The 15345-nt window shown below is 43.6% G+C and overlaps 1 protein-coding gene across 1 annotated transcript in view; it reads right to left on the bottom strand.

Annotated features, from left to right (window-relative positions):
• Positions 1–1001: 1001 nt before the first annotated feature.
• The window catches only part of LOC103632079 (uncharacterized), a 32224-nt gene continuing 17880 nt past the window's right edge, over positions 1002–15345 (bottom strand). The window contains exon 3 of the mRNA XM_008653932.3: positions 1002–1367. Within this exon, the coding sequence (XP_008652154.1) occupies positions 1348–1367 (20 nt within the window). The 3' untranslated portion in view covers positions 1002–1347. The remainder of the gene's footprint in view (positions 1368–15345) is intronic.

The following is a 15345-nucleotide window of genomic DNA, read 5'->3' as shown; positions in this document are numbered from 1 at the left end:
ATTAGCAACATCGGATTTATCCAATGCACGTGCTAGCCTCTTATAATCCTCTTGCATACCCCCTAATATTCATTGCATTTGTTCTTGTTTCCCATCTACGTAAGATCTAAGGGATTGGATTTCGTTTGTTTCACTTACTTTGGGGGTAGATGTAGTAGGTTGGAGCGAAGCCAGATCAGTCGCCCGCTGCTAGACAACATTTTTCGGTACACCTTGAAGTTGGCCAGGAACTTCACCTGAACCTCCTTGATCAACTACTCCTTGTGCTCCTCGAACTCTCGCTAATCCTCAGCCGACAGAGTCTCCATAGTCGGCTCGATAATGTTGTTGGGAGAGACTTCAAAACTATCTTTTGAATCGGCCATCGGGGTCGATCTGATAGACCTTTATGCATTTTCTCTAGTAGAGTCGCCAAAAAGTGTGTTGGCGCCGATCTAGGCGCCAATCACTACGATGCGTACCGGCGACGGTGCTCTCCGCGGTAGCGCGAACGATCTACAACCTGGCGCAGAGGCTAGGGTTTTTGTTGACAAGCCGGACGGTCCGCGCATGCACAGAGGCGACGAAATTCGCCAACAGCATCTGGATCTCGCTCCCGGGAGGGACCTCGTCACAGAGGAGAGATCCTAGGGTTTGTCTTAGGACCGGTAGACCACATAAGACGCCTCTATACGATGTAGAGTCGGACAGATGTGAAGATTAGAGGAAAAAAACTATGTTACTGTCTACTCATATGGCAAAATGTAAAGAACAGAAAGATATATTAATTGTTTGATCGATTGTTTGTGATTGCAATCGGTTGTACCCCTTAATATATATAGGGGGAGGTTTGGACCCGTTTTTAAGTGTCTTCCAACAGCAACCGGTGGTTTAGAGGGATAAACTCACGCGGAAAAGAGATTAGTTGCGCTTGATTCGATCTATTCGTGTACCGTCTGTGCTTGTGGGCGAACGGTTCGTGGGCCCGACGGTACGACCGTGTCCAGTGCCACAAATAGTGCTTAACAAGGGCAACACACAACATGTATATTAACTTTCAAGAATCCTTTCAAGAAATGAAAAAAAAATTAACAACACAGAAAATTTCAAGGGTCCTTATTATCTATACAGATCACTATGAATCTTGAGAATTAGATGGCACATATCTACAGACAAAGCAAATACGAGATGATGAATGAGAACAGCAAGAGGCAGAAGGACACTTGCTTGTGTTAGCCGCCACACTGGAACCGGTTTGATCAAAAAGTTAATGCATACACAATTGTTGAACAATTCTGCATTTGATACACAAGCTGTTGCTTCCACCATCTTCGATCAGATGATTTTGTGAACGGGATGGTCAACTGGTCAAGCAAAAGTTTTTGCCACTGAAACCCATAATGGTTAAAATAACTGTATTAGACGCCGGCTAAGAAGCATAACCAAGATCTTAATAAAATGTGAGGGAAATTCACATGCATACAACATTACCATGCTACATATTCATATGCACAAATAAACAATCACGACCGATACTAGCTAACTAGAAGTCACTAATCCTAATCCACATCTACACACGGTTAAACATGAAAGAACCTTCATAATGTAACCTATATCCAAAAAAGAATGCAACTTTAAGTTTGTATTTAGTCAAAACTATTAAATTTAACCAAATTTATAGAAAATAATATTTATATGGCTCCAAATAAAATTAAAATAATTTCATGATACATCTAATATTTATTTTACACCGTTAGACGAAAGAGCCCCTAGCGTAATGATTAAGGCTTCCGAGTAGCACCTCCAAGTCCCGGGTTAGATTCCTCCCGGGAGCGAATTTCACACTTGGTTAAAAAAATCTCCTTGCTGTGCCTCGCCCGCTCTCGGGGATCGATATCCTGCATGCCACTCTAGATCTCCGGCAGACTGTTGCAGAGTGGGCAGCTGATCGGCTCGTTAGTGATGGGGGCCAAGGTTCAGGATTTTCTCGGCCAGGATTATGTTTCGGTCTCTTGTTAATATAATACCGGAAGGGTGGTCGTTTCCTCCCTGGCCGAGTTTTAATTTTATACCGTTAGGACTTGTAGATTTTCATATAGATTTGAACAAACTGAGATAGTTTGATTTGGGTACTATGCTTAAGTTATTTTTTTGGGAGGAACAACTATCAGATCGATGACTGCTAATTATTCTTCTTGAGTAAAAAAAAATTGTGACAGAAGGTATACATCGATTGTTACCTACTATCTGCTATTGTTCAATAATTAGAAAAGTTTTGGACTTCAAAATTAACTAATTACAAGTCGAATTTGCTATCCAAAACGCCATCTAATTCTTACTGGCTGCACTTCCATGTTTCTAATTAGAATATATTTTAATTTTTAAAATATACTGTTTTATTATGGCACAGTATTTTTAATACATAACGAAAAATTATATATCTAAGAAATCAAAACACTTTGTAGTGGCATTCATAATAGTTGACAGAACTTTTTGCAAAGATTGTGTAAATATAAAATGTCTAACAAATTTAGGGTGTGTTTGGTTCCTTTAGTCAGCCTCCTAAACTTTAGTCCCTAGAAAACTTATTGAAAAGAACTATTTTAGTCACTCTATTTGATATTTTAGGAACTAAAAGTAACTAAACTTTAGTCACCAAAGTTTAGGAGCCGGGAACCAAACATCCCCTTAATCCAGCAAGACAATGTGATCCTCGACAGTTACTTGACCTAGGTTGACCTCACATGTCAGTGTCCCAACTGTAGGGAAAGTAATTGCAGAGTATCTGCTTCTTTCACAAAGGGGGAGGGAGTCAACTGAGCATCCCAATCATTGGTGGGAATTTCGCCTGTATCCGGTCCTAATTCTTGTTCACACCGGATGATTGAAAGGGAAATAGGGTTAAACTTTTTCTTAAATAATTTTGGTGGTTGAATTGCCCAACACAAATAATTGGACTAATTAGTTTGCTCTAGATTATAAGTTCTACAGGTGCCAAAAGTTCAACACAAACCAATAAAAAGTCCAAAAAAGGGTTCAAATAAAAAGAGCAAAAGACAACCGAAGGCTGCCCTGGTCTGTCACACCGGACTGTCCGGTGCACCAGGGAGATCAACTCCGAACTTGCCACCTTTGGGAATTTGGGAAGCCACTCCACTATAATTCACCGGACTGTCCGGTGTAGCACCGGACTGTCCGGTGTGCCAGCGGAGTAACGGCTACAGCGCCAATAGTCGACTACAAAAGTGAACAGTTAACAGTGAACAGTGTGGACTGCGCGCGCAGAGTCAGAGCAGGCACCAGATGGCGCACCGGACAGTGAACAGGACCTGTCCGGTGGCCCACAAGTCAGAAGCTCCAACGGTCGAACCCTAACGGTTGGGTGACGTGGCTGGCGCACCGGACAGTGTCTGGTGGCGCACCGGACTGTCAGGTGCGCCCTTCGACAGCAGCCTTCCCCAACGACCACTTTGGTGGTTGGGGCTATAAATACACCCAACCACCACACTTCAAGGATCCAAGTTTTTCAGCAAACACATTCAATACAAGAGCTAGTGCATTCAATACAAGACACAATTAGAGTGAATCAAAATCTCTCCAAGTCCCAATTCCACTCAAAGCAATAGTGACTAGAAGAGAGAGTTTTGCTGTGTGCTTTTGAGCTCTTGCGCTTGGATCGCTTTTCTTCTTCCCCATTTCTTGTTCCTAAGATTTTTGTAATCAAAGCAAGAGACACCAATTGTGTGGTGGTCCTTGTGGGGACTAAGTGTCCCAATTGATTAAGAAGAGAAGCTCACTCGGTCTAGGTGACCGTTTGAGAGAGGGAAAGGGTTGAAAGAGACCCGGTCTTTGTGACCACCTCAACGGGGAGTAGGTTTGCAAAAACTGAACCTCGATAAAACAAATCATCGTGTCACTCTCGCTACTTGCTTGTGATTTGTTTTCGCCCTCTCTTTCAGACTCGACTTTATTTCTAACGCTAACCCCGGCTTGTAGTTGTGCTTAAACTTTATAAATTTCAGATTTGCCTATTCACCCTCCCTCTAGGCGACTTTCAATTGGTATCAGAGCCTAGTACTTCATTAGAGCCTAACCACTCGAAGTGATGTCGGGAGCTCACGCCAAGAAGGAGATGGTGACCGGCGAGAAGCCCGCCACAAGCCACGGGAAAGCTCCATCGGGAGAGTCCGGCAACAAGAACAGGGAGGAATCACCTCCCCGCGTCAAGTCGCACCGGAGTGGCGACAAGAAGAAGAAAATGAAGAAAGTGGTCTACTACGAGAACGACTCTTCGTCGCCATCCACCTCCGGCTCCGACACGCCGTCCATCACTTCTAAGCGCCATGAGCGCAAGAAGTTTAGTAAGATCCCCTTACACTATCCTCGCATTTCCAAACGCACTCCTTTACTTTCCGTCCCACTAGGCAAACCACCGGTTTTTTACGGTGAAGATTATTGTATGTGGAGTGATAAAATGAGGCACCATCTAACCTCACTCCACGCTAGTATTTGGGACATTGTTGAATTTGGTGCGCAGGAACCATCCGTGGGGGATGAAGGCTATGACTCGGACGAGGTAGCCCAAATCCGGCATTTCAACTCCCAAGCCACCACTATACTCCTCGCCTCTCTAAGTCGAGATGAGTATAATAAGGTGCAAGGGTTGAAGAGTGCCAAAGAGATTTGGGACGTGCTAAAGACCGCGCACGAAGGAGACGAGCTGACCAAGATCACCATGAGGGAAACGATCGAGGGGGAGCTCGGTCACTTCATGCTACACCAAGGAGAGGAGCCACAAGCCATGTACAACCGGCTCAAGACCTTGGTGAACCAAGTGCACAACATCGGGAGCACTAAGTGGGATGACCATGAGATGGTCAAGGTTATTCTTAGATCACTCGTTTTTCTTAAACCTACTCAAGTTCAATTAATTCGTGGTGATCCAAGATATAAACTAATGTCTCCCGAGAAAGTGATATGAAAGTTTGTAAGCTTTGAACTCATGATCAAAGGCTCCAAACAAATAATCGAGCGAGGCACCACCTCCACACTCGAGGTACAACCTGTTGCCTTCAAAGCAACGAAGGATAAGAAAGAAGAGTCTACATCAAGTAGGCTCCCCATCGACGCCTCCAAGCTCGACAATGAGGAGATGGCTTTAATCATCAAAAGCTTTCGCCAAATCCTCAAGCAAAGGAGGGGGAAGGACTACAAGCCCCGCTCCAAGAAAGTTTGCTACAAGTGTGGTAAGCCCGGTCATTTTATTGCAAAATGTCCATTATCTAGTGATAGTGACAGGGGCGATGACAAGAAGGGAAAGAAGAAAGAAAAGAAGAGATACTACAAGAAGAAGGGCGGCGATGCCCATGTTTGCCGGGAGTGGGACTCCGATGAGAGCTCCACCGACTCCTCCTCCGACGAGGACGCCGCAAACATCACCGTCAACAAGGGTCTTCTCTTCCCCAACGTCGGCCACAAGTGCCTCATGGCAAAGAACAACAAAAAGAAGGTAAAATCTAGAGCCTCCACTAAATATGCAACATCTAGTGACGAGGATAACTCTAGTGATGATGAGGATAATTTGCTTGCCCTTTTTGCCAACCTAAACATGCAACAAAAGGAAAAGTTAAATGAATTAATAGGAGCTATTCATGAGAAGGATGAACTTTTGGATAGCCAGGAGGACTTCCTAATTAAAGAAAAATAAGAAGCATGTTAAGGTTAAAAATGCTTATGCTCGGGAAGTAGAAAAGTGTGAAAAACTAACTAGTGAGCTAAGCACTTGCCATGATGTTATCTGAGACCTTAGAAATTAAAATGCCAAATTAATTGCTAAGGTTGAGAAGTTAGATGTTTGTGATGATTCAATTGTTAGTCTTAGAAATGATAATGCTAGTTTGATTACTAAGATTGACAAATTGAATGCATCACTCACTAGCCTTAATATTGAGAATGAAAAATTAATTGCTAAGGCTAAAGATTTAAATGTTTGCAATATTTCTATATCCAATCTTAAGAATGAGAACGCTATTTTACATGCTAAGATTGATGAATTAAATGTGTGCAAACCCTCTACATCTACCATTGAACATGTTACTATTTGCACTAGATGTAGAGATATTAATGTTGAGGCTATTCATGATCACCTAGCTTTAATTAAACAACAAAATGATCACATAGCTCAACTTAGTGCTAAGATTAATGAGCATGACTTAGAAAATGAAAATTTTAAATTTGCTAGAAGCATGCTCTATAGTGGGAGATGCCCAGGCATTAAGGATGACATTGGCTTCCAACAGGGAGACAATGTCAAGCTTAATGCCCCCAAGAAATTGTCTAACTTTGTTAAGGGCAAAGCTCCCATGGCTCAGGATAATGAGGGTTACATTTTATATCCTGCTGGTTATCCCGAACACAAAATTAGGAGAATTCATTCTAGGAAGTCTCACTCTGGCTCTCATCATGCTTTTATGTATAAGAGTGAGGCATCTAGCTCTAGGCAATCCACACAAGTTGAATTGCCTAAAAAGAAATCTCCTATTGCATCAAATGAGCCTAACATTTCATTTAAGACTTTTGATGCTTCATATGTTTTAACTAACAAATCAGGCAAAGTAGTTGCCAAATATGTTGGGGCTAAACACAAGGGCTCAAAGACTTGTGTTTGGGTACCCAAGGTACTTGTTTCTAATGTGAAAGGACCCAAGACCGTTTGGGTACCTAAGAACAAGGCCTAAATTTGTTTTGTAGGTTTATACATCCGGGGGCTCAAGTTGGATAATTGATAGCGGGTGCACAAACCACATGACTAGGGAGAAAAGGATGTTCTCCTCCTAAGAGAAAAACCATGATCCCCAAAGAGCTATCACATTCGGGGATGGAAATCAAGGTTTGGTCAAAGGACTTGGTAAAATTGCTATATCTCCTGACCATTCTATTTTCAATGTTTTTCTTGTATATTCTTTAGATTGTAACTTGCTTTCAGTTTCTCAATTATGCAAAATGGGCTATAATTGTCTTTTTACGGATATAGGTGTTACTGTCTTTAGAAGAAGTGATGATTCAGTAGCATTTAAGGGAGTGTTAAAGGGTCAGCTATACTTAGTTGATTTTAATAGAGCTGAACTCGACACTTGCTTAATTGCTAAGACTAACATGGGTTGGCTCTGGTATCGCCGACTAGCCCACATTGGGATGAAGAATCTTCATAAGCTTATAAAGGGAGAGCACATTTTGGGACTAACAAATGTTCATTTTGAGAAAGACAGGATTTGTAGCGCATGTCAAGCAGGGAAGCAAGTTGGTGTTCATCATCCACACAAGAACATCATGATGACTGATAGGCCGCTTGAGCTACTCCACATGGATCTATTCGACCCGATTGCTTACATAAGCATCGGCGGGAGTAAGTACTGTCTACTTATTGTGGATGATTATTCTCGCTTCACTTGGGTGTTCTTTTTGCAGGATAAATCTCAAACCCAAGAGACCTTAAAGGGATTCTTGAGACGGGCTCAAAATGAGTTCGACTTAAGGATCAAAAAGATTAGAAGCGACAACGGGACGGAGTTCAAGAACTCACAAATAGAAGGCTTCCTTGAGGATGAGGGCATCAAGCATGAGTTCTCTTCTCCCTACACGCCACAACAAAATGGTGTAGTGGAGAGGAAGAATAGAACTCTACTTGACATGGCGAGGACCATGCTTGATGAGTACAAGACTTCGGACCGGTTTTGGGCGGAAGAAGTCAACACCGCTTGCTACGCCAACAACCGTCTCTATCTTCACCGAATCCTCAAGAAGACATCGTATGAACTCCTCACCGGTAAAAAGCCCAATGTTTCATATTTTAGAGTCTTTGGTAGCAAATGCTTTATTCTTGTTAAAAGAGGTAGAAAATCCAAATTTACTCCTAAGGCTGTAGAAGGCTTTTTACTTGGTTATGATTCAAACAGAAGGGCATATAGAGTCTTTAACAAGTCCACTGAACTAGTTGAAGTTTCTTGTGACATTGTGTTTGATCAGACTAACGGCTCTCAAGTAGAGCAAGTTGATCTTGATGAGCTAGATGATGAAGAGGCTCCTTGCATCGTGCTAAGGAACATGTCCATTAGGGATGTGTGTCCTAAGGAATCCGAAGAGTCTCCACATGCACAAGATCAACCATCTTCCTCCATGCAAGCATCTCCACCAACCCAAGATGAGGATCAAGCTCAAGATAATGAAAATGAAGATCAAGAGGAGCCATCTCAAGAGGAGAATAATGATCAAGGGGGAGATGCTAATGATCAAGACAAGGAAGATGATGAGGGTCCAAGGCCGCCACACCCAAGAGTCCACCAAGCAATACAACGAGATCACCCCGTGAATTCCATCCTCGGCGATATTCATAAGGGGGTAACCACTCGATCTCATGTTGCTCATTTTTGTGAACATTACTCCTTTGTGTCTTCTATTGAGCCATACAGGGTAGAAGATGCATTAAGGGATTCGGATTGGGTGTTGGCAATGCAAGAGGAACTCAACAACTTCACGAGGAATGAGGTATGGCATCTTGTTCCACGTCCTAACCAAAATGTTGTAGGAACCAAGTGGGTCTTCCGCAACAAGCAAGATGAGCATGGTGTGGTGACAAGGAACAAATCCCGACTTGTGTCCAAGGGATATTCACAAGTCGAAGGTTTGGATTTCGGTGAAACCTATGCACCCGTAGCTAGGCTTGAGTCAATTCGTATATTACTTGCCTATGCTACTTACCATGGCTTTAAGCTTTACCAAATAGACGTGAAAAGTGCCTTCCTCAATGGACCAATCAAGGAGGAGGTCTATGTTGAGCAACCTCCTGGCTTTGAAGATAGTGAGTACCCTAACCATGTTTATAAACTCTCTAAGGCGCTTTATGGGCTCAAGCAAGCCCCAAGAGCATGGTATGAATGCCTAAGAGATTTTCTTATCGCTAATGGCTTCAAAGTCGGAAAAGCCGATCCTACTCTCTTTACTAAAACTATTGCAAATGATTTGTTTGTATGCCAAATTTATGTTGATGATATCATATTTGGGTCTACTAACAAATCTACTTGTGAAGAGTTTAGTAGGATAATGGTTCAAAAATTCGAGATGTCTATGATGGGGGAGTTGAAATATTTCTTAGGATTTCAAGTCAAGCAACTCCAAGAGGGCACCTTCATCAGTCAAACGAAGTACATTCAAGACATACTCACTGAAAGGGAATTAGGCTTACACCTAGTTCCTAAATATTTTTGGTGGTTGAATTGCCCAACACAATTAATTGGACTAACTAGTTTGCTCTAGTGTATAAGTTATACAGGTGCCAAAGGTTCACACTAAGCCAATAACAAGACCAAGAAATGGGTTCAACAAAGAGAGCAAGGGATAACCGAAGTGTGCCCTGGTCTGGCGCACCGGACTGTCCGGTGTGCCACCGGACAGTGTCCGGTGCACCAGGGGACTTCAAGCTGAACTCTTCACCTTCGGGAATTCTCAGAGGCGCTTCGCTATATTTCACCGGACTGTCCGGTGCACCACCGGACAGTGTCCGGTGCCCCAGGGGAGAGCGACTCTGAACTCGCTAGCTTCGGATTTCTGCTCCGCTATAATTCACCGGACATGTCCGGTGCACACCGGACTGTCCGGTGAGCCAGCGGAGCAACGGCTACTTCGCGCCAACAGTCGACTGCAATGCATTAAATGCGCGCCAGCACGCGCAGAGGAGCAGAGCACGCGTAGGTGGCACACCGGACAGTCTACAGGACTTGTCCGGTGCGCCACCGGACAGCCAGGCGGGCCCACAAGACAGAGCTCCAACGGTCAGAACCTAACGGCCAGGTGACGTGGCTGGCGCACCGGACAGTGTCTGGTGGCGCACCGGACTGTCCGGTGTGCCATGCGACAGCAGCCTCCACCAAACGGCTAGTTTGGTGGTTGGGGCTATAAATACCCCAACCACCCCACATTCAAGTAATCCAAGTTTTCTACCTTCCAACTACTTACAAGAGCTCTAGCATTCAATTCTAGACACACCCAAGTGATCAAATCCTCTTCCAATTCCACAAAAGCTTTAGTGTTAAGTGAGAGAGATTTGTTGTGTTCTTTTGAGCTCTTGCGCTTGGATTGCTTCTTTTTCTCATTCGTTCTTGAGATCATCTCAATTGTAAACAAGGCAAGAGACACCAATTGTGTGGTGGTCCTTGCGGGAAGTTTGGTTCCCAATTGATTTGAGAATAGAAGCTCACTCGGTCTGAGGGACCGTTTGAGAGAGGGAAAGGGTTGAAAGAGACCCGGTCTTTGTGACCACCTCAACGGGGAGTAGGTTTGCGAGAACCAAACCTCGGTAAAACAGATCCGCGTGTCACAATCTTTATTCGCTTGCGATTTGTTTTGCACCCTCTCTCGCGGACTCGATTATATTTCTAACGCTAACCCGGCTTGTAGTTGTGATTAAGTTTATAAATTTCAGATTCGCCCTATTCACCCCCCTCTAGGCGACTTTCAATTGGTATCAAAGCCCGGTGCTTCATTAGAGCCTAACCGCTCGAAGTGATGTCGGGAGATCACGCCAAGAAGGAGATGGAGACCGGCGACAAGCCCACTACAAGCCACGGGAAAGCTTCATCGGAAGAGTCCCGAAGCAAAGGGAAGGGGAAGGAGAAGAAATCCTCTTCCCACAAGTCGCATCGGAGTGGGGACAAGAAAAAGAAGATGAGGAAGGTGGTCTACTACGAGACCGATACTTCATCACCTTCCACCTTCGGCTCCGACGCGCCATCCGTCACTTCTAAGCGCCATGAGCGCAAGAAGTTTAGTAAGATCCCCTTACGCTATCCTCACATACCTAAACATACGCCTTTACTTTTCGTACCATTAGGCAAACCACCAACGTTTGATGGTGAAGATTATGCTAGGTGGAGTGATTTAATGCGATTTCATCTAACCTCACTCCACAAAAGTATATGGGATGTTGTTGAATTTGGTGTACAGGTACCATCCGTAGGGGATGAGGATTATGATGAGGACAAAGTGGCCCAAATCCAACACTTCAACTCCCAAGCCTCAACTATACTCCTCGCCTCTCTAAGTCGAGAGGAGTATAATAAGGTGCAAGGGTTGAAAAATGCTAAGGAGATTTGGGACACGCTAAAGACCGCGCACGAAGGAGACGAGGTGACCAAAATCACCAAGCGGGAAACGATCGAGGGGGAGCTCGGTCGCTTCTGACTTCGCCAAGGGGAGGAGCCACAAGACATGTACAACCGGCTCAAAACCTTGGTGAACCAAGTGCGCAACCTCGGGAGCAAAAAATGGGATGACCACGAAATGGTTAAGGTTATTTTAAGATCACTTGTTTTCCTTAACCCTACTCAAGTTCAATTAATTCGTGGCAATCCTAGATATACACTAATGACTCCCGAGGAAGTAATCGGGAATTTTGTGAGCTTTGAATTGATGATCAAAGGCCCAAAGAAGATCAACGAGCTTGACGCCCCCTCCACGTCCGAAGCACAACCGGTCGCATTCAAGGCGACGGAGGAAAAGAAGGAGGAGTCTACATCAAGTAGACAACCAATCGACGCCTCAAAGCTCGACAATGAGGAGATGGCGCTCGTCATCAAGAGCTTCCGCCAAATCCTCAAGCAAAGGAGGGGGAAGGATTACAAACCCCGCTCCAAGAAAGTGTGCTACAAGTGTGGTAAGCCCGGTCACTTTATAGCAAAATGTCCTATTTCTAGTGACAGTGACAGGGGCGACGACAAGAAGGGGAGAAGAAAGGAGAAGAAGAACTACTACAAGAAGAAGGGTGGCGACGCTCATGTATGCCGCGAGTGGGACTCGGACGAGAGTTCCTCCGACTCCTCATCCGACGAGGACGCCGTCAACATCGCCATCAACAAGGGCCTTCTCTTCTCCAACGTCGGCCACAAGTGCCTCATGGCAAAGGACGACAAAAAGAAGAAGGTTAAATCCAAATCCTCCACTAGATATGAGTCCTCTAGCGATGATAATACTAGAGATGAGGAAGATAATTTGCGTACTCTTTTTGCCAACCTAAACATGCAACAAAAAGAAAAATTAAATGAATTGATTAGTGCCATTCATGAGAAGGATGATCTCTTGGACACTCAAGAGGACTTCCTTATTAAAGAAAACAAAAAGCATGTTAAAGTGAAAAATGCTTATGCTCTAGAAGTAGAAAAGTGCGAAAAATTATCTAGTGAGCTAAGCACTTGCCATGAGACCATTGACAACCTTAGAAATGAAAATGCTAGTTTAAGTGCTAAGGTTGATTCAAATGTTTGTGATGTTTCAATTCCCAATCTTAGAAATGATGATGATGATTTGCTTGCTAAGATTGAAGAATTAAACATTTCTCTTGCTAGCCTTAGGATTGAGAATGAAAAATTACTTGCTAAGGCTAAAGACCTAGATGTTTGCAATTTTACAATTTCCGATCTTAGAGATAAAAATGATATATTGCGTGCTAAGATTGTTGAACTTAATTCTTGCAAACCCTCTACATCTACCACTGAGCATGTCACTATTTGCACTAGATGTAGAGATATTGATGTTAATGCTATACATGATCACCTTTCCATGATTAAACAACAAAATGATCATATAGCTAAATTAGATGCTAAAATTGCCGAGCATGACCTTGAAAATGAAAAATTTAAATTTGCTCGTAGTATGCTTAATAGTGGGAGATGCCCTGGCATCAAGGATGGCATTGGCTTCCAAAAGGGGGACAATGTCAAACTTAATGCCCCTCCTAAGAAATTGTCCAACTTTGTTAAGGGCAAGGCTCCCATGCCTCAGGATAACGAGGGTTACATTTTGTACCCTGCCGGTTATCCCGAGAGCAAAATTAGGAGAATTCATTCTAGGAAGTCTCACTCTAGCCCTAACCATGCTTTTATGTATAAGGGTGAGACATCTAGTTCTAGGCAACCAACCCATGCTAAGTTGCCTAAGAAGAAAACTCCTAGTGCATCAAATGAACATAGTATTTCATTTAAAACTTTTGATGCATCTTATGTGTTAACTAACAAATCCGGCAAGGTAGTTGCCAAATATGTTGAGGGCAAGCACAAGGGGTCAAAGACTTGTGTTTGGGTACCCAAAGTTCTTGTGTCTAATGCCAAAGGACCCAAAACCATTTGGGTACCTAAAGTCAAGAACTAAACTTGTTTTGTAGGTTTATGCATCCGGGGGCTCAAGTTGGATCATCGATAGCGGGTGCACAAACCACATGACAGGGGAGAAGAAGATGTTCAACTCCTACGAGAAAAACCAAGATCCCCAATGAGCTATCACATTCGGGGATGGAAATCAAGGTTTGGTCAAAGGATTTGGTAAAATTGCTATATCTCCTGACCATTCTATTTCCAATGTTTTTCTTGTGGACTCATTAGATTACAATTTGCTTTCCGTTTCTCAATTATGCAAAATGGGCTACAATTGTCTTTTTACTGATGTAGGTGTCACTGTCTTTAGAAGAAGTGATGATTCAATAGCATTTAAGGGAGTGTTAGAGGGTCAACTATACTTAGTAAATTTTGATAGAGCTAAACTCGAAACTTGCTTAATTGCTAAGACTAACATGGGTTGGCTCTGGCATCGCCGACTAGCACATGTTGGGATGAAGAATCTTCATAAGCTTCTAAAGGGAGAGCACATTTTAGGACTAACAAATGTTCATTTTGAGAAAGACGGGATTTGTAGCGCATGCCAAGCAGGGAAGCAAGTTGGTGCTCATCATCCACATAAGAACATTATGACGACTGACAGGCCGCTCAAGCTCCTACACATGGACCTATTCGGCCCGATAGCTTACATAAGCATCGGCTGGAGTAAGTACTGTCTAGTTATTGTGGATGATTATTCTCGCTTCACTTGGGTGTTCTTTTTGCAGGAAAAATCTCATACCCAAGATACTTTAAAGGGATTCTTAAGACGATCTCAAAACGAGTTCGGCTTAAGGATCAAGAAAATTAGAAGCGACAACGGGACGGAGTTCAAGAACTCTCAAATTGAAGGCTTTCTTGAGGAGGAGGGCATCAAGCATGAGTTCTCTTCTCCCTACACACCACAATAAAATGGTGTAGTGGAAAGGAAGAATAGAACTCTATTGGACATGGCAAGGACCATGCTTGATGAGTACAAGACTTCAGATCGGTTTTGGGCTGAGGCAGTCAACACCGCCTGCTACGCCATCAACCGATTATATCTACACCGAATCCTCAAGAAGACATCATATGAACTCCTAACCGGTAAAAAGCCCAATATTTCATATTTTAGAGTCTTTGGTAGCAAATGCTTTATACTTGTTAAAAGAGGTAGAAAATCTAAATTTGCTCCTAAGACTGTAGAAGGCTTTTTACTAGGATATGATTCAAACACAAGGGCATATAGAGTCTTTAACAAGTCCTCTGGACAAGTTGAAGTTTCTTGTGACGTTGATGAGACTAACGGCTCTCAAGTAGAGCAAGTTGACCTTGATGAGATAGGTGAAGAGGCTTCGTGCATCGCGCTAAGGAACATGTCCATTGGGGATGTGTGTCCTAAGGAATCCGAAGAGCCTCCAAATGCACAAGATCAACCATCCTCCTCCACACAAGCATCTCCACCAACTCAACATGAGAATGAGGCTCAAGATGATGAAGGACAAGATCAACAAAATGAGCCACCTCAAGATGACGGCAATGATCAAGGGGGAGATGCAAATGATCAAGATAAGGAGGATGAAGAACCAAGGCCGCCACACCCAAGAGTCCACCAAGCAATCCAACGAGATCACCCCGTCGACACCATCCTCGGCGACATTCATAAGGGGGTAACCACTAGATCTCGTGTTGCATTACTCTTTTGTTTCCTCTATTGAGACACACAGGGTAGAGGAAGCACTACAAGATTCGGATTGGGTGGTGGCGATGCAAGAGGAGCTCAACAACTTCACTAGGAACGAGGTATGGCATTTGGTTCCACGTCCTAATCAAAATGTTGTAGGAACCAAGTGGGTTTTCCGCAACAAGCAAGACGAGCATGGTGTGGTGACAAGGAACAAAGCCCGACTTGTGGCCAAAGGATACTCCCAAGTCGAAGGTTTGGATTTTGGTGAAACCTATGCACCCGTAGCTAGGCTTGAGTCAATTCGTATATTATTGGCCTATGCTACTTACCATGGCTTCAAGCTTTACCAAATGGATGTGAAGAGTGCCTTCCTCAATGGACCAATCAAGGAAGAGGTCTATGTTGAGCAACCTCCCGGCTTTGAAGATTGTGAGTACCCTAACCATGTTTATAAACTCTCTAAGGCGCTTTATGGGCTCAAGCAAGCCCCAAGAGCATGGT

Source organism: Zea mays, chromosome 7 (assembly GCF_902167145.1).
Source record: "Zea mays cultivar B73 chromosome 7, Zm-B73-REFERENCE-NAM-5.0, whole genome shotgun sequence".
NCBI classification, from domain to species: Eukaryota; Viridiplantae; Streptophyta; class Magnoliopsida; order Poales; family Poaceae; genus Zea; species Zea mays.
Note: the sequence above shows the minus strand (reverse complement) of the source record. Positions and strands in the feature narration are given on the sequence as shown.